We start from the raw sequence: 25,110 nt of genomic DNA on the forward strand, positions 1-25,110 counted from the left end.
ACTTCCCTTTCTCTTCCTATGCAAATAACTGATATATCAAAACTCTATTTATTTAAAAAATAACAATGTAATAAGAAGGAGAGATGCCAGACATCTTAAGATATCCAGTGTTATCACATTGGATTGACATGATTTCTTTCAACAGCTTGAGTCCCACTCTGCCTACTGCTAACAGATGCTTAAGTTACTTCTACTAGGTCTTAAAAATACTGAAAATTCTCAGAGGCATCCAAAATGCAAGACCATGGACATAAGTTATATCCAAATGATCTAGATCAGAGAGGCTGTATGCCAGAATCCTGGCTCCACTATTTACTAACTGAGTGACAGGAATGGAGTTGTTAAAGGAGCAAAGGAAGTTAATATATGTGGAATGCTTACAACAGTGCCCATCACAAAGTTAACTGTTGGCTACTACTATCATTATGAAAGGGTCCCTTTTTCAGCTCAAAACCTGTAACATGTGGTTCACGAATTCTGTGGCTCTTCCCATAAATGTCAACTTCAAATGTGACACACACTAGGAGTCATAAGAAAATGCTTTACACAGATATACACAGCCAAGAATTCACACCTACTTACCTTTAGCTCAAATGATTCACCATCAATCCCAAACTGTTTCAAGAGAGGAAGGGCTGTTGCCTTGAGAACGTCAACCTGTAGAATTATTTCAGGAAAAAAAAAGATTAGTTAAAATCCTGAGCAGATGTGGGCCTCCCTGGTGGCGCAGGCAGTTGAGTGCCGTGCTGTGAGGCTGTCCGTAGCCTCTGCAGTGCTGGTTCAATCCCCTCCAGCCTCAGAGCAACCCACATGGCAAGCAGACCTCTCCTGTCTTACCTGCTGCTCCCCTCAGCAGTGTATTTCATCAGTCTGCCTGTTCTGTTCCCTGCTCTGTCTCTGGTGAATCCTCTCACCTCACCCTCCCATACATCTGGCCTGTACCCCGGTTCTTGTATAAATAAAATAAATATTTAAAAAAAAAAATCCAGAGCAGATGTGAAAAAGAAAAAGCCCATGAAGCAGGCTGAGGCTTAGCAACAGATAGATGATGCAGCCTGGTAAAGAGGAAGGACACTGGCTTTAAAGTGAGGTGGGCCAACTCTGCTCCCAAGACTGTGATTTTATAAGCCACATGGCCTCTCTGAGCCCTGCTTTTCTCATTTATGATATGGAGACCTACTCCTACCTTAGAAGTCATTTTGAGCATAACAGACATCCTGCAAAAGGAATCTAGAAACTCCTGGACTAATACAGAAAACAAAATGGGACCTCTGTTCATTCTTACGGATATAAACTCTATGGAAAAAATATCAGCATTTTTTTATTCATCTTTTTCCAGCAAGGTTGCTTAATGTTTAGAGATGATGACACTCTAAGCCAAAGCAAACCAAATGAACTATTCAAAGACTACCTAAGAGTTCTGCTGATACCCAGCACATAGGCAGCTAAAGGTAGGTAGTGGTTCTACAAGGGAGTATGGGCCCATGGGAGAATGATAGGTTCAATAAAGCAGCACAAACCCCAAAATGTAACTGATTGCACCCACAAGACTGTGCCAAGAATGCTATTTTAATGTCCTCTCCATTCAGAGGTCCTAGGAGACCTGGGCTTACTTCTTAGTTACCTGTGGTTTCCTCATAGAATGTAATAATGATAATAAAATCACATTTATCTAACAAGTCAGTGAATGTAGCCTCAAAGGAAACAAGGAAAAGAAAATTACTCCCTTACTTATTCCCAATGGAACAAGCCCACACAGAGACTGACCCTATCAGGAGGCAGTGAGAGTAGTTCAAGCAGATGATGCAGGGAAAAGCCCTGGTCCTGATTCAGGCTCTGCCTCTGGCTGGCCTCAGACCAGCTCCTTTGGCTGGTCTCAAAGGAGCTCAGTCTGCATGTCTTGAAGTTGCTACCAACTCCCACATGGTGAGACTCAAAAGAATGATACTGTGGGCCTCCCCTGGTGGTGCAGCGGTTGAGCACTGGGCTGCGAAGCTGCCCACAGCCTCTGCAGCGCCGGTTCGATCCCCGGCCACCTGTGATGGTCCCACATGGCGCGACAGACCTCTCCCGCCGCACCCGCTGCTCCCCTCAGCAGTGTATTTCGTCAATCTGCCTGTTCTGTTCCCTGCTCTGGCTCTGGTGAATTCTCTCACCCTCCCACGCTTCTGACTATACCCAGTGCTTGTATAAATAAATAAATCTTTAAAAAAAAAAAATCATACTGCAATAAGGCATTATAGCAGAGAACAGGCCCCAACTAAATATCCTGACAACAGAAAATTAATCAGAGGTGAAAAAAAAAAGACCTACGGGATCTAGGATCATATTCAGAATAGACAAAGTGAGATAGCAATAGTTATGGGGAAAATCCATTAAAGATTAGCTGATTTCAATTAAATATTAAAGCTAAACATACACCACAACTTAAAACATGGAATTGGGATTGCCAGAACCAAAAATAATTCAGCTAGGCTAGAAATTAAGGGTGGTTAAGGAGAAGGCCAAGACAGATTCCTGGAAAAAGTCGGGGAGGGAGAGGCTAGGATGTGGGTTACTCTGCCTGTAAAACTCCCTAGAACTTGGTAGCCACCAGCTCTTCTGGGGAAAGAAAAGCAAGAAAACAACACCCCTCTAGCTCATCCTACCTATACCTGGAGGCATAAAGGATCAAATAAAACTTACTTTGAGGGTATGGTTCTGCCTTGTAAAGCACTCCCCATCTGACACAGAGGGCAGGCAACTTGGCGTGGTGGGACAAGGGCTGGAAAGCAGGTATGGGCTTGAGTCCCACTCTGCCTCTTGCTGGCAGGGACCTGAACAGTTCCTATTATGTAAAATGAGGGGCTTGGCTGGACATGTCTCCTCCTGCTCCAGACTACACCAAGTTATCTGTTATCTCCTCTCCATTCAGAGCTCCAAGAAGACTGAGGTCCTTCCGTATTCGTTTGTGAATTCCTTAACGAATGTAAGGATGACATTCAAACTACATTTATCTAACAAGTCAGTGTGCTCTGAACACTAGTTTTACCAAATAGGAATGAGCTGCAAGTTTTCCATAAGAAAAACAGAATCTTCACTCTGCAGTTAGAAACAGCCAAAGTCTGATCCAAGCACCACCCCCCTGCCCCAGGCAAATGAGCACCCTGACACTTCAGTGAAATCAATCAATAGGAACAAATGTGATCAGATTCATGCCAAATAGAAAAGGGCAAGAAGCTGCTGAGTTATCTTGTCTGAAACTGTGATAAGAACACCCACCTCACTGGGTTGGCACAAGAATTATATAAATATGGGGCCTCCCTGGGGGCACAAGGGGTTAAGGTGCAGCACTATGAAGCTATCCGCAGCCACTGCAGCAGGTGTATGATCCCCAGCCAGGGAGGTAACCCATATGGCACAGCAGACCTCTCCTGCCTTGCCCACTGCTCCCCTCAGCAGTGTATTTCAGTCAATTTGCCTGTTCTGTTCCCCACTCTGTCTCTGGTGAATCCTCTCACCACCCTCGTGCCTCTGGCCTGCATCCCAGTTCTTGTATGCATAAATAAATAAATCTTTTTTAAAAATTAAATAAATATGGATATATGTATGTACACTTAGTGCCCAGCTCACAATAGGCTTTATGGTACTTTATTTCCTACTCTTTACTCAACTTGTGCCTATCTTATATATGTGCCTCTAAGGATATTACTCTCCTAATGGTCAATGAAGTTTCTCACTGCAGTTTCTCCCAACTCAACTCCTGGAAGACCAACTCTGTGATTCATCCCCAACTTCTTAGATTTGTCCTACTTGGCTCCTCCAAATATTTAATATTTATACCTCCACAGTCACTGTCTATAGCTCCTGTTCTTCCATTCACACCTTAAACACTGATTTTCTCCTTTTCTTCTTCTATTCTCAGTCCCTGGGACCAAAAGCAAAACCTATAAAGCCCACAGAGTCAAGAAAGGGAATTTTAATGGGAATGATGAGGTCAACTAAGACCTGTATCCAACTGGTAAGTTCATGCCTTATTCAAAGAGAACAGCTGCTATTCAGCTCCAACCAATGTCTGCTGTGGATGTTCAGTCATATAGAGTTGCCACATCAATCAACAATAATATAAAATCCGGGGCTTCAAACATGAACAAATAGTTCAGTAATACATATGACCACCACACTCTATATAAGCCAGAGGAAAAAGACCTGTAGGATTTTCAGTCAAAAAACCACTAGTGCTCAACTTCAGAGTCTTACAGAACTAAGTATCCTGATGTTACCTCTGGGGCTACAGACAATAAATTCCAATGGCCAACTGATCATCCCCATGTACATACCCTGCCAATATCCCAGGGAACAGAGGAACAAAATAAACATATCACCATTTACACTGCTGCAATTTTTCCCTTCCCCCTGTCAAATTCTTTCTGATCACTAGTCTTCAAGTCAACCAGGACAGAAATCATAGAGATTATGATAGCTCCCTATCCCAGCACTGATCAGTTGTCAAATTATGAAGTTTCTCCCTCCACATTATCCCTAATACCTGTCCATTCCATTCCTTCCATCTCTATCATGTTTAAAATTAGATGACACCTCTCCAACTCATCCCTATCCAGGCCTCCACAGCTATCTTCCTAAAATCCAGAATGTCTATGGTTTCCCATCCTCTAGAAAACTCAATCTGAGCACTGTGTTTGTACCCCTGTCAGAAGTCAGAGGCATTCAGCCTGTAGTCTCCCCAGCTATTTACCCCATGAGACCAAGTTCTCTAAGAGCAGTACTCATTATATTTATTCTTGTGGGCAGGGAAGATGAAGACATGAATTGATGGGAAAACCACACATTTAAGAGAAAGCTCAAAATGAATAAGTCACAAGCAGTAAAAGTTATTCTTTATCCAGTATTAGGTTTTATCCTAGGCTAGAGTCAGGTACTTTTAAGCAGTCATTTTAATCATAGAGCAAGCAAAAGCAGGTAGTCTTGCAGTATATGAAAACAAATTTATTTTCAATATTCTGCATAAAGGATTAGCACTATTTCTGGGAAACTGTCATTGTTAACACATAAAACTTTTATTTTTTTTTTTTTAATAGAGGCATGTTTTTCTTTATTTATTTGTTTGCTTGTTTGTTTGTTTTTTGTTTTATACATGCACTGGGTACAGTCAGAAGCGCGGGAGGGTGAGAGAATTCACCAGAGCCAGAGCGGGGAGCAGAGCAGGCAGAAGGACCGAAGTACACTGCTGAGGGGAGCAGCGGGTGGCAGGAGAGGTCTGCGCACCATGTGGGACCCTCCACTGGTGGCCGGGGAGCAGCCGGGAATCGAACCGGCGCTGCAGAGGCCGCGGGCAGCTTCGCAACCCAGCGCTCAACCGCTGCGCCACCGGGGAGGCCCCACATAAAACTTTTAAAACACTGATTGTAGTTTTTAAGATCATTAGCTATTGGGCCTCCCTGGTGGCACAAGGGGTTGGGATGCAACCTATGAAGCTATCCGCAGCCTCTGCAGCACGAGTTTGATCCCAGGCTGGCCAGGGAGAAACCCACATGGTGCAGCAGACCTCTCCTGCTTCGCCCGCTGCTCTTCTCAGCAGTGTATTTCAGTCAGTCTGCCTGTTCTGTTCCCCACTCTGTCTCTGGTGAATCCTCTCACCCCCCACACCTCTGGCCTATACCCCAGTTCTTGTATGCAGAAATAAATAAATCTTTAAAAAAAAAATCACTAGCCATTATAGAAAAAGTACAAAACTGGACACACATAGTGCCAGTCTCTTATATGCTTCCGGGCCTTTCCCCCTTATTCAAGGTACCTTCCCCCACTTTCAAACTAAAAGCGTAGGGGCACCCCTTTCATACTTTAAGTGAATGGTGCATTTCCTAGAATCTTCCAAAAAATACAATATCAAAGGCAACCATTTCAAACTAGTTTAAATTTCTTAACAGCTTTATGCAACATTTCTTTATATTTAAGAAATTTCAGATCTTGTATGGTACTCAGGATCCTAAGAGTACATGTACCTGAATTCCCAAGAATTGAGGATTATGTCTTCTAATGCTTAAGAACACATTAATTGTGTTTAACAGGTGTCTTGTGAATATCAGCAGTCTCCAGTTTGGGGCTCACTATACCACCTAACTGTTCTTCTCTGGTTAGGAAAGCTACACACTTCACATTCTGCCTTAGAACCTGCCCATTCACTGATCCTGGTCCACAGTCTATAGAGGTAAAGATAAGTATCACCAGTGAGGACTTCACACCATGGAACTCAGCTTTAAGATACCTTCTCTGAAGGGCAGAGTATCCAAAGGTGGGGAATCCTTCCCTCCCTATGAGAGGTCTAAGGCAGATCTGGACAGGACTTCACTAACCCCACCCTCTCACCCCTCCCCTGCCGCCCCCCACACACACCAAAACCCATCCAAGACTGGCTCTAAGGCAGCCACAGTGACCCATGAAAACTCTACCTGAACATTAAATTCCCTATAAATGCAGGCAAACTAGCATGTTAATAAGAAGCTTGTTGGAGCCTACAAAGTATCAGTGCTCACATATATCTTTCCTGCCTTTTTGGCCTTTTTTAAAATTTGCAAACTTCTCAGAAAAAGTCCTCAAATTTATGGCTGAAACCTGAATAAGTCAGATTATGCTTCACCAATACCAGGAAGATATTATTTTCTGCCTAAAATGTTGGTCTGCAGCCTCAGCTATCACATGACCTTAGATAAACTCTACTCTCACACACCTAGACAACACAGCCATATTTCGTGTCAAGCTTAATGAGACTGCAAGCATGTGTTCTGAAGGTTCTTAGACACAACAATGGAAAGCACCTCGATGGATGTTAACAACTGTGACTAAATTTGATAATTATGAGTCTTGGTTCATCTGACTCCTTGAGTGGTAAACCTCTAAATCTCAAGGTAAATCACACAAGAAACAATAAACCTGTGCCTGATCAGGTGGTCGTTTGCAATAGCTGGGTTGTGACAAAAGACAAAAAAATAGTACATCGGCGCCTCCCCTGGTGGCGGAGGCGGTTAAGCGCAGCACTGTGAATCTGTCAGCAGCCTCTGCAGCACTGGTTTGATCCCGGCTGGCCAGCGAGGGTCCCACATGGCGCAGCAGACCTCTCCTGTCTCGCCCACTGCTCCCTCACCAGTATGTTTCATGCCTGTTTTGTTCCCCGTTCTGTCTCTGGTGCATCCCCTTACCCTCCCGTGCATCTGGCCTGTACCCTGGTTCTTGTATAAATAAATAAATAACTATTTTAAAAAATAAAATAAAATAAATAGTACATCGTTTGGCCTTATTACTCACCGAAGGGTCAACCTGGTCATTGGTCACTCCTCGTAGAACTATTCTTAGTGGGTGCTTCATAAATGGAGCCAGGCACAGAAGACTTTCCAGGTAATAGCCAATACCACGAAGAATACTACAGTCATGTTCCACGGATCCACCATAAAGGAGACCAGGCTGATAATATAAAGTCGTTCCTTATACCGCAGGAAAGAAGGGCACATCAGCAGAAAAAAATAACTAAGTGTCATAAAGGCAACAAAGGCAGTGAGTCCCAAAGGGAAATTCTGACAAGGACATCCAAGAGAATTCAAAATGTCATTCCTAAGAGCCTATACTTTACTCCAAATACTGACTCATTACTGTCAAGCCCCTGTGGCAGTAATAAACTGTGAGTGCAATTTAATAAACAGTAATAAATTAAACCACTTCCGAAGCCATCTGAAATGCCAAAGTTGTGGCAGGGCACAGAGGAGAGAGTCTAACAAAACCCTGGTCTCCAAACAGCACACTCTCAGGCTAGACTGATGAGGGATTTAGAAATGAGGTTCTGAAATCATTACACCAGCAACTAGCTTCTTCTAGGCCCTTGAAATGGGATTTCCCACGTATTGCACTCACCAAACACAGATGGCAAGCACTTTGAGGCAACTAATTCCACTAACATAAGCTATTTTAATCATAAAAAATGGACATACATAAAATTATTTAACAGTCTTAGTGGAAACTTATATATTGTTCACCCTTTCACATATTCATGTAATCCAAAGAGTTTCTTGCTGGATTTACATTTTGAAGGGGAAAAAAAATATTCTAATGATTTAGGGGGTACAAATGGTTGAAAAGGAATTTTTGCTGCTCAAAAAATAAAAAAGGCAGGTTTAACTATATTAAAAACCAAAATGTTAAGAATCATATCAGAAAGTGGAAAAAATTCCACATCAGTTATTCTAAATACTATTAGAACCATAAAACCAATCCTTAGGACAAAAGGTTAAAAAAAAAAAAGACTATATAACCTCTAAACTGCAAATTTGTTGATGCCTACAAATTAATCAAATGAGAAATGGACCAGCTCATCAGGATGGTAGATTTCTACTTAGGGTGTGTCTGGGTATGCATGCGTGTGCCTGTGCATACACATGCATTAGTTTTGGGGGGGACATGAGATAGTTCCCAACCTAAGCTAACGATGTGGCTAAGAAAGAACAGAATTATCAGCCCTCTAGTCACCAATAAAAATTGCTGGTAAAGTCTTACCAATTTCAAAAGAAACATGCCAAGGTATACTAAGGGAATCTTGGCATGCAAAGGCCATCTGAATGTCTCATGCTTGAAATCTATTGTCTGTAAGGTTGAGTTGATGCTGCTACAGATCACTAAGTGGTGTAGGGTCAGTTACGAAACCAAGTTCATCTTCTTTCTTAAGAGAGCCCAGAGTTTCCTTTGTTCAATATATGTACAAAGGTACATAATTCGTGCAGTCAGCCATGGATGTTTGCCATGGTGTCTTACATCATAAGTCAATTAACATTATGGGTAGATTCACTACTTCATTCAACTTCAGTCAGGATATACATTTTTTTTTTCTTTTTGGTCATCAACATTATAATGAAATGAGACTGAACAGATTTATTTCAGGACCTACTGTACAGGATAGATACAACAGTGTCTAACAGAACAAAAACAAAAAGCTAGAAATAAGCTACATGTTGGGCCTCCTTGGTGGCTCAAGGGGTTAAGACGCAACCTATGAAGCTATCCACAGCCACTGCAGCATGAGTTTGATCCCCGGCCAGGGAGCTATCCAAATGGAGCAGCAGATCTCTCCTGACTCGCCCACTGCTCCCCTCAGCAGTGTATTTCAGTTGATCCACCTGTTCTGTTCCCCACTCTGTCTCTGGTGAATCCTCTCACCCCCTGCACCTCTGGTCTGTACCCCAGTTCTTCTATGCATAAATAAATAAAACTTAAAAAAAAAAGAAGAAATAACTTACATGTTTCTTGGTAAGGAAGCAGTTAAATAAATTATCATGTATTCAAATAGAACACTATATAAGGTTCACTGAAATAGTGACATTGATCTGCATGTGACAGCAGAGAAATCTCTCTGAGATATTTGTGCTAGTGAAAAATAAGTTGGCTGCAGAACAGTATTAAGAGCATGATCCTGGTGATGGTTTGGAATATAGAAATGCTCATGTAAGCAAATGCATACAAATGGCACACACCCCAGGCTGTGACCCTGGCTGCCCCTGGGGAAGGGATTGGAGGAAGAAACAGGTGAAGGTACAGTCATATTTTTTTGTATATATTTTTGTAAACTTAATTTAAAAGACAATAAAATTCAGTATACAAAACTATCTCACAGGGGCCTCCCCGGTGGCGCAGCGGTTGAGCACTGGGTTGCGAAGCTGCCCGCGGCCTCGGCGGCGCCGGTTCGATCCCCGGCTGCTCCCCGGCCACCAGCGAGGGTCCCACATGGCGCGCAGACCTCTCCTGCCGCCCGCTGCTCCCCTCAGCAGTGTACTTCGGTCCTTCTGCCTGCTCTGCTTCCCGCTCTGGCTCTGGTGAATTCTCTCACCCTCCCGCACTTCTGACTGTACCCAGTGCATGTATAAACAAAAAAAACAAACAAACAAACAAATAAATAAATAAATAAACATGCCTCTATAAAAAAAAAAAAACTATCTCACAGAATTTCTCATAAGATTTGAATGTAGGGCCTCCCCAGTGGCGCAGCAGTTGAGCGCTGGGTTGCGAAGCTGCCTGCAGCCTCTGCAGCGCTGGTTCGTTCCCCGGCTGCTCCCCAGCCACCAGAGGAGGGTCCCACATGGCACGCAGACCTCTCCTGCCGCCCGCTGCTCCCCTCAGCAGTGTACTTCGGTCCTTCTGCCTGCTCTGCTTCCTGCTCTGGCTCTGGTGAATTCTCTCACCCTCCCTCTGACTGTGCCCAGTGCTTGTATAAATAAATAAATAAATATTTTTTTAAAAAAAAGATTTGAATGTAATGGGGCCTCCCTGGTGGCACAAGGGGTAAGTACGGCACTATGAAGCAATCCACAGCCTCCGCAGCCTGAGTTCAATCCCTGGCCGGCCAGGTAGCAACCCACTTGGCGCAGCAGACCTCTCCTGCCTTGCCAGCTGCTCCCCTCAGGGGTGTATTTCAGTCAGTTTGCCCATTCTGTTCCCCACTCTGTCTCTGGTGAATCCTCTCATGGCCCCCGCCGGCATCTCTGGCCTGTACCCCAGCTCTTGTATGCATAAATAAATAAATCTTCAACAACAAAAAAAGATTTGAATGTAACAATATAAGTAAATGAACTTTGAAAAGATTCACATAAATATTAGGTATAAAATACTTTTATTATCTAAAAAGATTTGAAATTTTCACTCTTCTACCTTCCTTAAATCAAGTGTATACCACCTTAATTGACAGATTTCATATACATCTCCAGGCAATTGTATCAGAGACAGGAAACTGGATATTTCCATCTGAATACAGTATTTATCCCACAGAGAGGAGAAGCTGAGAAATATTGAAGTTGTACATGTAAGTGCTTTTAGGAATGGGAAGAAAAGGAGAGATTACCTGTTTGGTTTATTTCAATTCGAGAACCATTAGTTATTTTGTCCAATAGCCTTATGAAGCTGGCTTCAAAATCTGTGGGGAAAAGAGAAAACAGATTGGCCTCATGTTAAGTGACCATTTCCAGAGAGTACCTATCCAGGTATTGCAGTGGAAGGCAGATTACTTACATCACACTTAAGCTCTTCTTCAGAATCTGGGTAGGATCACTAGTTGAGGAACCTGAAGCAGCTAACTAGTGCTGACTAGCATGTACACATTTGGTAGAACTATTAGAAATAATGCAGTTTTCAGAATCTACAAATATTAGCAACTTTGTGAGCAACATGTTTTTTTAACTTCTACCTGCTCTGCATCAGCAACACATGCCAACTAAGGGAGAAAAAGAAAAATAAGGAAGAGGTTTAAAGTCAAAATCTTACTTCTTCCAGAATATCTTAAGAGGGCAGATTAAATTGAGGGCCAAAGACAGTCTCAGAGTCAGTAAGAACAACTCCTTATCTCTTCAACAAATTTTCCCTTCTCTTTTCTTCTATTGATACCATCTTACTAACCTAGATCTATCTAGCCAATTCCATTTGTTTCTACCATTATAAAGATATGTGAACATACAGTATTGTCACTCCTTTTAAAAATGCATTAAAAAAAGACTGGTGAGGGCCTCCTGAGTGGCGCAGCGGTTGAGCGCTGGGTTGAGAAGCTGCCCGCATCCTCTACAGCGCTGGTTCAATCCCCGGCTGCTGGGCGAGGGTCCCACATGGCACACAGACCTCTCCTGCCGCCCGCTGCTCCCCTCAGCAGTGTGTTTCGTCAGTCTGCTTGCTCTGCTCTCCCCTGTGGCTCTGGTGAATTCTCTCACCCTCCCGTGTTTCTGACTGTACCCAGTGCTTGTATAAATAAATCTTATTAAAAAAAAAAAAAAAAAAAGACTGGCGAGGGCCTCCCTGGTGGCACAAGAGGTTAAGATGCAACCTGTGGGGCTGTCCACAGCCTCTGCAGCATGAGTTCAATCCCTGGCTGGCCGGGGAGGAACCCACTGGCGCAGCAGACCTCTCCTGGCTTGCCCGCTGCTCTGTTCTGTTCCCCACTCTGTCTGTTCTGTTCTGTTCTGTTCCCCACTCTGTCTCTGGTGAATCCTCTCACCCCCTGCACCTCTGGCCTGTACCCCAGCTCTTGTGTGCATAGATAATTAAATCTTTAAAAAAAAAAAAAAGATTGAAGGAAAGAAATACCAAATGAGGTTCTTTTCATGGCAAGATTTAATATTCTTGTTTATATATTAATGTTCAATTTTGCTATAATTCTTCTTATGAACATACTGTTACCTAAAATATAAAAGCTGGCTCTTCTTTGAAATGGGGGTAAGGTGCAAAGGAAGGAACAGATTTCAAATGTGGAATATAAGAGGAGACAGAATGAAGACTCTGACAGAATATGTTCTCTAGCTTTCCCCTGAATTATCTTATACACATGTTCACGCACGAACCCTAGCTCAACTTCCTGTCCATGAACAAGGACAGGTAAGGCAAATCTTCAATGGTTTTGATGACATTACAACTGTCTGCTGCTTTTAGGTAGTTTCCCCTCCTGCAATAAATGAGTAGAATTCTCAAACACAGACTCCAACAGTCACCTGAACTGATCCCAAAGGATGAGCAGATCAACTAAACAATTCTCATCCACCTGTTCTGATTACTTAATGCTCTCCATACCTCCTGTCACAACAGGCTCTGCAATCTGTACAAAGAGCACTGAGCTATAAGTCAGAGATACTCCACTAAACACTAAAATAAGTAACAGTGGCTAATAACAGCTGGTATGTATAAAACTTAGAGCCATACATTCTCACATTTAATCCTCAAAAACACAAGGCAGCTAATGCCATTCCCATTTTATAGTAAGCTGAGAAAAAATGCCAGCCAGTTTGTCCTGTCATAAGACTGGCAAGTGGCAGAGCCAGAATTTGAGCCCAAGTCTGTTTTCCAAAATCCATGCTCTGAACCACACCATATGGTTTGCCAATTCCCAATTAGCTTACCCAATTCAGTTCAATCCTTCAGAATTAACTTCCTCCTCCAGAAAATCGTGAACCCTTTCACCTGTAGGCAGTAACCTATTGAAGGTTCCTATAGGCAATTTAATGGGTCCCCAATCAACATTTATGTTTAACAAAATTAAAATAGAATAAACAAGAGCAGAGTAACAGTACACAGTAAGGGTGCTGCTACTCATGAAACTTTAGTCTCAGTTTTACAAATATTTGTATTTATACAAGCTTGTGAGTAGTATCACAAAAGTTTAAAAGTAACTCAATTACAAAATGGAAGCAAATTATTTCAATGGTCATTTTATATATACAATTTTACACTTCTAAAATCAGACATGATCTCTAACACCATACTATTTTCTATTTATGTATATAGCAAATGCAAGGTACTCTGCATGAAAAAGGAAAGCTCTTGATTTGCTCAAGATTTTGAGGTATCTAAATGGAAGGAAATAATAAGCATTTTTTTTTTTAAAAGATTTATTTATTTATGCATACAAGAACTGGGGTACAGGCCAGAAATGCAGGGGGTGAGAGGATTCACCAGAGACAGAGAGGGGAACAGAACAGGCAGATTGACTGAAATACACTGCTGAGGGGAGCAGCGGGTGAGTCAGGAGAGGTCTGCTGTGCCATGTGGGTTGCTCCCTGGCCAGCCAGGGATTGAACTCATGCTGCAGAGGCTGCAGATTGCTTCATAGTGCGGAGCTTAACCCCTTGCGCCACCAGGGAGGCCCCATAATAAGCATTTATGATTAAAGCCCAAGATTAAATTCCACAGCTTTGGCAGATCAGAAAATAATTGTTTTAGAAATAAAATTTACTTTTTGTAATTCATAGAGCTGTTAAGCATGTGCACAGTTAAAAATGCCCAGGGGGAAAAACAAGAATAGGAAGAGAGTGGCATCTAAAGTGACCTCCAGACAGGACCATGCTCTGGTCATGGCATATAAATGCTTCCGAGTTAGCATTCAAAGAACCAGATACAAACCTAGTTCCAAATCCTGGCAATAGTGAAGATATAGCTCCATCACCTGGTACAAAGATCTCAAGTTCACCTTATAATGGTACAACCTAAGACCCCAAACTTCTTTAAGACAAGATGTGCAGGATTCCTTATCTCTTCACTTCCAACACACCCTTTTTTTAATGACTTTTTTTTATTTTTATATAATTTTATTTTTATATTCCTCGTACAATTGCAACCCCCTGATTTTGACCCCAATCCCTCCTTTCCCCGCCCCCCCCACCCCAAAGTGTGTCTCTGGTTCATAGTTGTTTCCAATACACCCTTTGTGACTCTTCCTCACCAAGACTGCTCCAGGGAGTATAAAGTTTCTGGTACCTAAAAACATTAGGGGAACCGTTCTAAAAAGAAGCACAACTTTAGCGCGTTGAGATAACACAATTAGGTTCTAAAACTATGAGTATCTAAATGAATACCATAATGATTGGGACAATGGCTACCAGTAAGGGCATGGAAGGGAGATATGAGCACACAGGGGTGCAGGAAATATCCTATTTCTCAACCTGGATGGGAGTCACACTGTTGTACATTTTATAATCCTTTAAAGCACTATTTTTGTGCTATACATTTTGTTAAGCTATTCTATTTCACACTTCAGAAAAAAATCTTTAATTTCAGGATTCCTTAAATACTTCATGTGCCTAATGTCTTCTCTCTAGCACCCAAAGTATGTGAGCTCATCATGTCTTTAAAGAGGTCTTATATGTGTCCCTATAAGACAGTGGCAATCATCTGTCTGATCAACTCCTGAGAAAGGCAAAAAACCAGGTCTCAACAAGGGGTGAAAGGAAAGCAACAAATGATTCACACTTTAACAAGGATCAAATAAGTACAATTTCAACACGAAAGTATTATAACAAAACAAATATCTGAAAATACTGTTCTGGTTTAAAAAAAATTGTGGCATACCTATTTATCATCACTCAATAGCCTAAAATTAATGAGATTTTTACATACTAATATGAATTTTCTCTATGGTACACTGCCAAAAAGTAAGATGCAGATGGACATTTGTGTTCAAATATTCACAATTCATTTATTTACAGAAAAAACCCAGCAAACTAGTAATACCAGTTGCTTCACAGGAAAGAAGATTGGGAAAGAGACAGAGACAGACTTTATAAACCCCTATTAACTTTGAATTTCCTGCTATCTGTAAGTTTTCAAAAATACCTACAACTTAAATTGTAAAAACCACAATTTACATAGCCAACAAAACTGCTCTCTTTAAATAACCTATGAAAGATCTTTATAATGCTATGTAGCCTTTTAAAATATATTCTCACTATTTCATTACATGAGGAAATATACTACATAAAGAAAAAAATTAAAAATATTCATACAATGTGATTTCAATTTATTTAGAGAATTAATTACAAGATGAAACAATGAACTGTTAACACACGAAGTTAGCAGTTATTATTCTCCTCACTAAATTCAAAAAACAGAAATTACAAACATGTACCCAATTCTCAAAATAAGTTAAAAGGCAATTCACAGATTTTAAAGAAAATTTTTAAGTAGCAAAACAGACCAAAAAACCAACACATGGCAATTCAAGATCTCAAAGGAATATGGCATCAAAGGAGAACAAATCTCTAATCCTGTCAGATTAGAGTTCAAAATCACAAAATTAGGAAAATCAAATAGATAGCAAAAAATGTAGAAAGACAAGTCAAAGTAATATGAGAACTCAGGAAAGCTATGAAAGAGATACAGGAAATTTCAGAAAAACTCATGAATGAGCTCAGAAATAAAACTGATGAATGGAAGACAGAAATTGAAGCTTAAATAAGAAAACACCAGAGATTCTGGTTGTAAAGGTCTCAGTAAATAAGATCAAGAGCTCAAGTAAAAACTGTGAAAGCTGCATAGACCAAACCTAAGATCAAATTAGTGACCTTAAAGACAGCAATGCACAAAGGACTCAGATGGAAGAAGAGAAAGAAGATATGGGCCTCCCTATTGGTGCAAGGGGTTGAGCACAGCACTGTGAAGCAACGCACAGCCTCTGCAGCAAGAATTCAAGCCCCAGCCGGCCAAGGAGCAACCCACATGGCGCAGCAGACCTCTCCTGACTAGCCCGCTGCTCATTCTGCCTGTACTGTTCTCCACTCTGTCTCTGGTGAATCCTCTCTCACCCCCCGCACCTCTAGCCTGTACCCCAGCTCTTGCATGTATAAATAAATAAATCTTTAATTTAAAAAAAAGTTGAACCTTTGGGAAAAAAAGAGAAAGAAGATTTAAAAAAAAAAATGAAGAGGCACTTTGGGAACCATTCAACTCCATTAGGAAAGGATAGGGATAATGAGTAATCCAGAAGGATAAGGGAGAAGGTAGGAATAGGATGAATGGGGAGCTTATTCAAATAAATAATAATATATAATTTCCAAATATAATAATATATAATTCCCAAACCTGGAGAAGGAACTGAATACACAAGTCCATGAAACCAAAACACCTAATAATCTAAATGGAATGAGACCTAAACCAACACATGTAGCAGTATAACATTTCAAGACAAAGAAAACTGAAGGTGGCTAGGGGGAAAAAAGCAGGTAAATTATGACGGTACTCACATCAGGATTTAGTCAAATTTCCCAGAGGAGTGTGCAGGTAAGAAGAGAATGAAATAACATATTCAACATACTCAAACATAAAAATTGTCATCCAAAAACACTATATCCTACAAGTGGGGTTTACTCCAGGAATGAAAGTCTGGTTCAATATTTGAAAAACAATCAAAGCAATATTAACAGCCTAAAGAAGAAAAATCATCTGGTGATTAGTGCATAAGATGCATCTGACAAAATACAACACTCATTCATAAATTCTAAAAAACTCTCAGCAAAACAGGAATAGAGGGGAACTTCCTTAACTTGATCAAAAAGACCTGAATAGGGGCCTCCCTGGTGGAGCAAGGGGTTAAGCAACGCACTATGAAGAAGTCCACAGCCTTTGCAGCACAAGTTCTATTCCCGGCCAGCTAAGGAGCAACTTACATAGCGCAGCAGACCTCTCCTGTCTCGCCCACTGCTCCCCTCAGCAGTGTATTTCAGTCAGTCTGCCTGTTCTGTTCCCCACTGTCTCTGGTGGATCCTCTCACCCCCCACATCTCTGGCCTGTACCCCAGTTCTTGTATACATAAATAAATAAATCTTTAAAAAAAAAGACCTGAATAAAAACATCTAAAAAATTATATATAGCTAACATTATACTCAAGTGTTGAAATACAGTTAGCCCCTAAGATAGGAAGGTTTGCACTCTGCAGTCTTGTCAATATCAATATCCTGGTTGTGACACTATACTATAGTTTTTCCAGATGAGACCCTGGGGAAACTGGGTAAAGTATAGACAAGATCTCTCTGTATTATTTATTACAAATGCTTATGAATCTACAATTATCTTTTTTTTAAAAAAGATTTATTTATTTACACAAGCACTGGGTACAGTCAGAAGCGCGGGAGGGTGAGAGAATTCACCAGAGCCAGAGAGGAGAGCAGAACAGGCAGACTGACGAAGTACACTGCTGAGGGGAGCAGTGGGAGGCAGGGGAGGTCTGCACGCCATGTGGGACCCTCACCCAGCGGCCAGGGATCAAACCGGCGCTGCAGAGCTTTGCAGCCCAGCGCTCAACCACTGCGCCATGGGGAGGCCCTGAATCTACAATTATCTTAAAAACAGTAAGATGGTACATAGTTCCATACAGAACAGTGTTTTACCGCTTTCTAAAAATAGGACATTAAGATTCTTGGCATTCCTATTTAAAATATGAGTGCCTTGGGGCCTCCCTGGTGGCGTAAGGGGTTGAGCACCTCACTATGAAGCAATCCACAGGCTCTGAAGCACAAGTTTGATGCCCGACCAGCCAGGGAGCAACCCACATGGCGCAGCAGACCGCTCCTGTCTCGCCCACTGCTACCTTCAGCAGTGTATTTCAGTCAGTCTGCCTGTTCTGTTCCCCACTCTGTCCCAGTCTGGTGAATCCCCTCATGCCCTGCATTTCTGGCCTGTACCCCAGTTCTTGTATGCATAAATAAATAAATCTTTTAAAAAAAAAATAATGAGTGCCTTGTTTTGGACAACCAATAGTCATCACATGGAGAGAACCTTAATGGTCAATACAGTCAACAGCAGTATAAAAGGGCAGGTACCCAATCAAAATCAAATAAAAAATATTCTATCTACACTAATTAATACAGTCCACTAATTAGCACAGTCATCAAGTCTTCCCCAACTCCAGTAAAAGTAAAAGTACAGGTCCATCATTGTGATATAACAAGAAACATTTGGTTTTTGTCCCAGTTCTTGGCACAGATAGAAAAGTCTAATAAGAACATAAATGTTCTGTTTCTGAAGAGTGAAGCAAAAACTACACATGTGGCTGTCTGATAAATAAAAAACATTCCAGCATCATTTTTCTTTGGAGTTTGGATTCTTCTCATTATTTACAATCCCTCTATCTTAGAAGGAAGTTTTGTGATATATTAACTGACATGCCTGAAGTCAGTATGACCTGTGTCTCATCTCATTCTGAATGCTTAAACAATTTTCTTGGTACAAAATCTATTACCAATCTTAAGGATATGGGGGTAAGACTTACTAATTAAGTCCACAGGCCAGATATTGAACATCAGCACTACTAATATTTTGGACATAATAATTTTTTGTGTGGGGAGCTGTCCAATACACCCACCAGATGCCAGGAGCTGCCTCCTGTTGTGAAGAAGCAAAAGTCTCTCCAAAAATGGCCAAACGTCTCCAAGGAATAAAAAATGCTCTAGATTATAACCACTACATTATACATACAGCACGCAAATATTTGAGAGACACCACTTTATTAAAGGAGAAACTTTAGGGCCTCCCCGGTGGCACAGCAGTTGAGCTCTGGGTTGCAAAGCTGCCCGCAGCCTCTGCAGCACCAGTTCGATCCCCGACTGCTCCCCAGCCACCAGAGGAGGGTCCCACATGGCGCGCAGACCTCTCCTGCCGCCCGCTGCTCCCCTCAGCAGTGTACTTCGGTCCTTCTGCCTGCTCTGCTTCCTGCTCTGGCTCTGGTGAATTCTCTCACCCTCCCGCGCTTCTGACTGTACCCAGTGTTTGTATAAATAAATAAAAAATAAATCTTTAAAAAATAAAAATAAAAAAATAAAGGAGAAACTTTAAACTGAAAAAAAAGGCACCCTTCTCTTAAAATATCTGAAGTGTTTCCTCATAGAAATGGGAACAGATTTTGGGTGCCTAAGAGCAGAACTATATCCAGAGGATAGAATTTACATAATAAAAAAATCAGATAATATTTATTCTTCACACATACCAGCACTGTTCGGTGCACTCTGAAGTATTCCATTTAATCCTCACAATAACCATATGAAATCAGTAGTATTGGACCCAATGGATAGGTGCAAAACCAAGGCTAAATTATTACAGATTTGCTCAAGGTCAAAGAACTAATTGCAAAAGGCAGAACCAGCATTAAAATAGACATCAAACTCGGGCCTCCCTGGTGGCATAGGAGTTGAGCGCTGGGTTGCGAAGATGCCCGCAGCCTCTGCAGTGCCGGTTCGATTCCCAGCCACCGGACAAGGGTCCCACATGGTGCGCAGACCTCTCCTGCCGCCCACTGCTCCCCTCAGCAGTGTATTTCGTCAGTCTGCCTGTTCTGTTCCCTGCTCTGGCTCTGGTGAATTCTCTCACCCTCAGTGCTTGTGTAAATAAATATTTATACCCAGTGCTTGTATAAATAAATAAATAAATCTTAAAAAAAAAGTTCTTAAAAACTCTGAAAAAGTATGACCATGCCAAAATAAAGGTTTTATCTCAATCTAATAAAAAACTTTTATTCTCAAAATCACTCTCATTACCCAAAGGGCAGAGAAACATTCATTCAAAAGGGCACCTGCATCCCTATGTTTATAGCAGCACTATTTACAATAGCTAAGCTATGGAAACAACCCAAATGCCCAAAAATAGATGACTGGATCAAGAAGATGTGGTACATATACAAAATGGAATATTACTCAGCAATCAAAAAAGATAAACTCATGCACTTTGCAGCAACATGGATGCAGCTGAAAGGGATCATGCTCAGCGAAATAAGCCAGAAAGAAAAAGAAAAATACTGGATGGTCTCACTCATAGCAGGAATTTAGAAAACCTAAATAAGGGACCAGGAAAAAGACTAATTATAATAAAGAAAAAATCAAAATCAACAAGCAACTATAAACCAGAGACACATGGGAGAGGGGGGATTAGGGCCAAAATAAGGGGAGTGGGAATTGTATGGGGAATATAACCAAAATGAAAATGCATACATTGTGCAAAATGAAAAATTATGTAAGAATTAAATTTAAAAAAAGCACTATCTCAACCCCGTCTGTTCAGATCAGACACATCCAGAAAGCCCTCCTTCCTAGCCTCCCAGGAATTCTCTGCTCTAACTCCACTGAGATAACACTCAGGTCTCCCTACTTCAAGATACCCTAGCTACTTATTCAATTTCTTCCTACTAAGGAAGTTCCTCGAAAGCAGTGAAACCACTTTCTCACATTTATACCCCCACAAAGTCATGCACATACTGGGGGGCTTAATAAAGCTTTTTTCTGAATGACTGCTCCTGAGGCACAAGCCCTCAGCACCACACCCACCCTCCAGGAAGGGTGTTTAAGCAAATTCCTTCAAGAAATGAAATTCCTGTATTTAAGCTAAAGATTTTACTGGATATGTTCTGAGTTTTATCAACTCTGAGAATCTGAGTCAGGAAGAGTCAGAAAGAGATGACTGGTAAAAAAGCAAAACACTACATCTTCAATCAAACTACCAAGAACTTTTTTTGACTATGACCACATATTATGGCAGAGGGTTACATGTATTTATGTATATATGTAAATGCATAGATACCTATTCATAGTAATACATAAATATATATACATATATATCTATGAATTCACTGATATACACATATCTAGAAATTAAGCAAACATCTCAAAGATTCCTGAGATCTTGAAGTTGGCACAAAGAAGTCTATTTTAATTTACCCCTGTGTATATTAATATGGTGAGTCAAATAATGCTCTACATAGCGGTCCTCATGAAATAACAATACATCTGTCAACAAGTACTACTGCCCCATAGGCACTAGAGTCTGGCATCCTTTCAGTGAAGTGTCAGGTGGCTAAGGGAATTCATGAGTGTGACAGAGAAGAGATGCTTACAGTGATGAAGGAAGAGAGGGAAGTATTCTTTAGAAGGTTAAGCATTAGTTTGGAGGGCATCTGTCTAGAAACAAACACGAAATTGTATCTCACCGGCCCTGGATCTCTTTTAGAAATCCCTGGTAAGCAATCTAAAATACTTTTATTTCTTTCACAAAAAAAGCTTTGGGGACTCCCTGGTGGTACAGGGGGTTGAGACAGCATTGTGAGGCTATCGGCAGCTGCTGCAGGACGAGTTCAGTCCCCGACCAGGGAGCTAACCCACATGGCACAGCACACCTCTCCTGCCTCGCCTGCTGTTCCCCTCAGCAGTGTGTTTCAGTTGATCCACCTGTTCTGTTCCCCACTGTCTCTGGTGAGTCCTCTCACACACACCCCTCCACCACCCCCCCTCCCACCCCTGCACTTTTGGCCTGTACCCTGGTTCTTGCATGCATGGAAAATAAGTCTTAAAAAAACAAACAAACAAAAAGGCTGTGTCTAGTGTTCATATAAGTCTATCTTCTTACCATACCCAGCTAGGGGATAATTCTCTGGGGTAATTTGGGTCTTAAGGGGAGAGCTGGCTGTTAAGGTAATACCTCAGAGTAAAGCAATCAAGCAATTCCTTTACCCAAAGGCCAGCCTCAATATAAGGCAAGAGATGTAATGAAGAACACTGGGCGTAACCATGCTAACCATCCCTCCTTAACTTCCTAAGTGTTTCTGAACAGTAGATTGAGGGCAGGAATCATGTACCAACACAAGTCTTTCTGATCCTCTCTCCAGGTTCCTCTCTACATTGTGGACAGTCTTCTGGTTCTTTCCATCCTAACTTTGCATTTCCATCAAGGACACACATTGTGCTCTTATGTGAACCAATCACCATTCAAGAGAGGCAGAAATAAAACTGTCAAAAAAATTCATTAGACAGATAATGAAATGGGCTGGCCACCTAGCACAAGAGCCAGTGCAAAATTAAACAAATCGACATGACCCCGAAAGCTTCCAGAACCAACCAATTTGCTGACAGGTTTTTCCTTTTTTTTCTTTAACCAAGTCTCCTAATTTGGGATAACCACACAGAAGCATTTAAATGAATGTGTCTTGTTCCAGGGGGCCAGCTGAAAATCGCCGCCATTTAACTAGATTTTTTAATGGGGCCTATTTTTAATCTAGCTCCCTTTGCAGAGTAAAAGTGGAGCTTGGAAGGCAGTAATTCAGCGCTTGTCACCACCCTTTACTAAAGTCAGGACAACTGGGCCGATGACTGTTAAAATTTGTCCCAAAGCTCCTGTCATACGCACATCAATCACAGTCACGGCTGAAAACAAACAGAATTTTTAAAAATTCTTTAATCCAGCCAAGGGGAGGTGTGAGGGCAGTGGGGAAATCATGGCGACAGGGACGCTAGTGTCCAAGGGGGCAGCTGCTTCTGAGACCTGTTATGGGTCAGGGCACGGAACCACCCAGTGGTACTTTTCTCTCCAAATCGCTCTCCATCACTGCATCTGTCCATTCATCACATTTCGGACTAATAAGCTGTTTTTCTCCTTTGAGCGGTTTAGAGAGAAAGAAAGAAAGGCAAGCGTGGGGCGACGCCTGTGATTTTTTTTTTTTTAGTCACGCGTAATGCTGGAAAACGTGCAGCTGTTTACTACGAGCGCCCGGGAGACGCCAGCGCAGAGCGCAGCCGAGCGCACCCTCAGGGCCCGACCCCGCCTCCCCCACAGCCTGGGGCGCGCGCTGATGTAGGGGAGCCCCGCTACTCGCCCTCCCCAAATCACCGCGGGACCCCGAGGTTCCCCTTGCGCCGGCCCTTAGGGCTTCAGCTCCGTCTCCCCTCAGCCCAGCGCGCTGCCCACCCCGAGTTACCTCGGAGGCCCGGGTTGTCGTCTCTAGCCCGAATTTTTCGGATTTTGACTGGGCGCCCGCTCAGGGTGGACAAGACCAGACGCTGGCGCAAGAAGTTGCAGCCCGCGTAGCTGAGGGAGTGCGTCTGGGTCGCCATGTGCGCGCCCTCAGCAAAGGCTGGCGGGGCCGGGGCGCTGCGACTTCGCGCGGGTGTGGAGGCGGCGACCCCAGCTGCGGCCGCGGCTGTGGCTGTGAGGACAGGGGTTCCCTCTCGCAACCCCGCAGCCCCCGGCGCGTCCACGTGGTTTGGAACAGGAAGACGGAGAGACGAGGCACCGGGTCAGAGGGGAGAGGGGCGGAGCCGGTCACCGCCTCCCCGCCCGGGTGGGGGAGGCCCCCGCGCCGGGCCACGCCGCTATAGGCCCGCGCAGGTCCGGGCGGTGCCCCCGCCGCGCCACCATTGGCCGGCGCTGAAGCGGGGCGGTGCCCGGGCCGCGCTGCCATTGGCCCTCAGTGGATCTGGGCGGTGCTCGGGCCCCGGCAACAGTGCGCGGCTGGAGGCTGCTGAGGTGGGGAGGCGGTGTGGGCCGCGGGGGAGCGGAGGCGCTGAGGCGCCCTTGCTGGCTCGGTCTCCTCAGGGTCTCTTCCGGTGGGGGGGCAGTGGGAGGCGACGGACGGGGATGCGAGCGTACTACGTGCTGGGTACTTAGCCTCCCCACGTAGGGCAACCCCTGGGCTGTGGAGAGTGTTAGCTCTGCCGCCTTTTTCTGAATAAAGAAGAAAACTGGATTGGCGCGCTTCGCCCTGTTGCAGCCACCATGCCAAGCGCGCCTCAAGGGCTGTCCTCTCATTCCCCCGAAGCCCTGCAAGATAGGGCCATTCCCATCTTCTCCATGGGGCAAGACTCCGAGGAACAATGAGAAGCCGCCTTCCTGAATTCCTTTCCCTGAATTCCCTGCGCACATCCCTGAATTCCTGTCCCTTCAGTTCTGGGTTAGCAAACCCAGAGGCAACCTACACTGGGACTCAAGTTTGAGGACACTAGGCCATTGCTTATTTTATATAAGACCTCAAGTTTCGCCCTTTTCTTATCTGTCCCTTCCTTTGCAGTCACTGTCTTCGAGCTAAAGTCTGATTCTCTCATCTCACGTGCCTCAACATCAGGTAGTTGTGATCACGCGCGCGTGTGATCACGCACACACAAACAAACACACACACATTGCTACTCCCTCTTTCTTGTCCTCTTCTAACCCCACACACCAACATCGTCTCGGCTGTTTAAATTATGTCACTGCTCAAAAACTTTCAAAGATGTGTGGTTAACTATGAAATGACTACAAACTTAGAAGTCCGGCGTCAGAAGGTGGGTTTGCAGCAATTCTTGGACAGTGTCACCAGATCATGAGTTCAGAATACATGCGTTGGGGCATGGTTGGTGACTGAAAAAGTGGGAACTTGAATAACATTAAAGAAGGTAGCCAAGGGCCTCCCTGGTGGCCTAGAGGTTAAGTCTTAGCTCTGTCACCCCAACCACCTAAGTGCGGGAGCTAACCCACAATGGCACAGCAGACCTGTCCTGTCTTGCTGGCTGCTTCCCTTAGCAATGTATTTCAGTAAATCTGCCTGTTCTGCTCCCCACTCTGTCTCTGGTGAATACACACACACACACACACACACACACACCCTGCAACTCTGGCCTACACCCCAATTCTACACAAAAATAAATAAATAATAAAAATATTATCCAACAAAATACTTTAAAAAAAAGAAAGAAAGAAAAGTAGCCAGCCTTATGTGAGCAAGAGTCAGTTATGAGCAACCATCAGTGAGGTCTGAATAAGGTGACAGATTATTAAAGATGTGGGTAGATTTTAGAAAAATCAATCCTGAAGTCATTGAGATGGGTAGTCCATTTATATTATTGTTACCTCTTCAGATTGCCTTTTAGGAAGTTTACATTGATGGGAAGAGGAGTCAACACTCCTTAAGAGGCACCAGGGCCCCTTGAATCCTGGTATGGGGAATGACAAAGGAAAGACAACTCATCACACCAGGAGTGGGTTTTTTTGCATATCATCTTAATTACCCAAAGACCTTTTTTTTTTTTAAGATTTTATTTA

The 25,110-nt window shown here is 42.9% G+C and overlaps 1 protein-coding gene across 2 annotated transcripts in view; it reads right to left on the reverse strand.

Moving 5' to 3' along the window:
* Positions 1 to 23,328, reverse strand: part of RCL1 (RNA terminal phosphate cyclase like 1) — an 80,456-nt gene extending 57,128 nt beyond the window's left edge. The window contains exons 1-4 of one of the 2 annotated variants that reach the window (XM_054689819.1): positions 23,012 to 23,287; positions 10,874 to 10,945; positions 7,303 to 7,478; positions 583 to 657 (exon numbers count right to left, since the gene is read on the reverse strand). In XM_054689819.1, the coding sequence (XP_054545794.1) occupies positions 583 to 657; positions 7,303 to 7,478; positions 10,874 to 10,945; positions 23,012 to 23,147 (459 nt within the window). In that variant the 5' untranslated portion in view covers positions 23,148 to 23,287. Of the gene's footprint in view, positions 1 to 582; positions 658 to 7,302; positions 7,479 to 10,873; positions 10,946 to 23,011 lie in introns of both variants that reach the window. The other variant, XM_037491903.2, reaches the window with a different exon arrangement.
* Positions 23,329 to 25,110: the final 1,782 nt, after the last annotated feature.

The sequence above is a fragment of the Talpa occidentalis genome, unplaced genomic scaffold (assembly GCF_014898055.3).
Source record: "Talpa occidentalis isolate TD23 unplaced genomic scaffold, MPIMG_talOcc4v2.1 talOcc4.7, whole genome shotgun sequence".
NCBI lineage: Eukaryota > Metazoa > Chordata > Mammalia > Eulipotyphla > Talpidae > Talpa > Talpa occidentalis.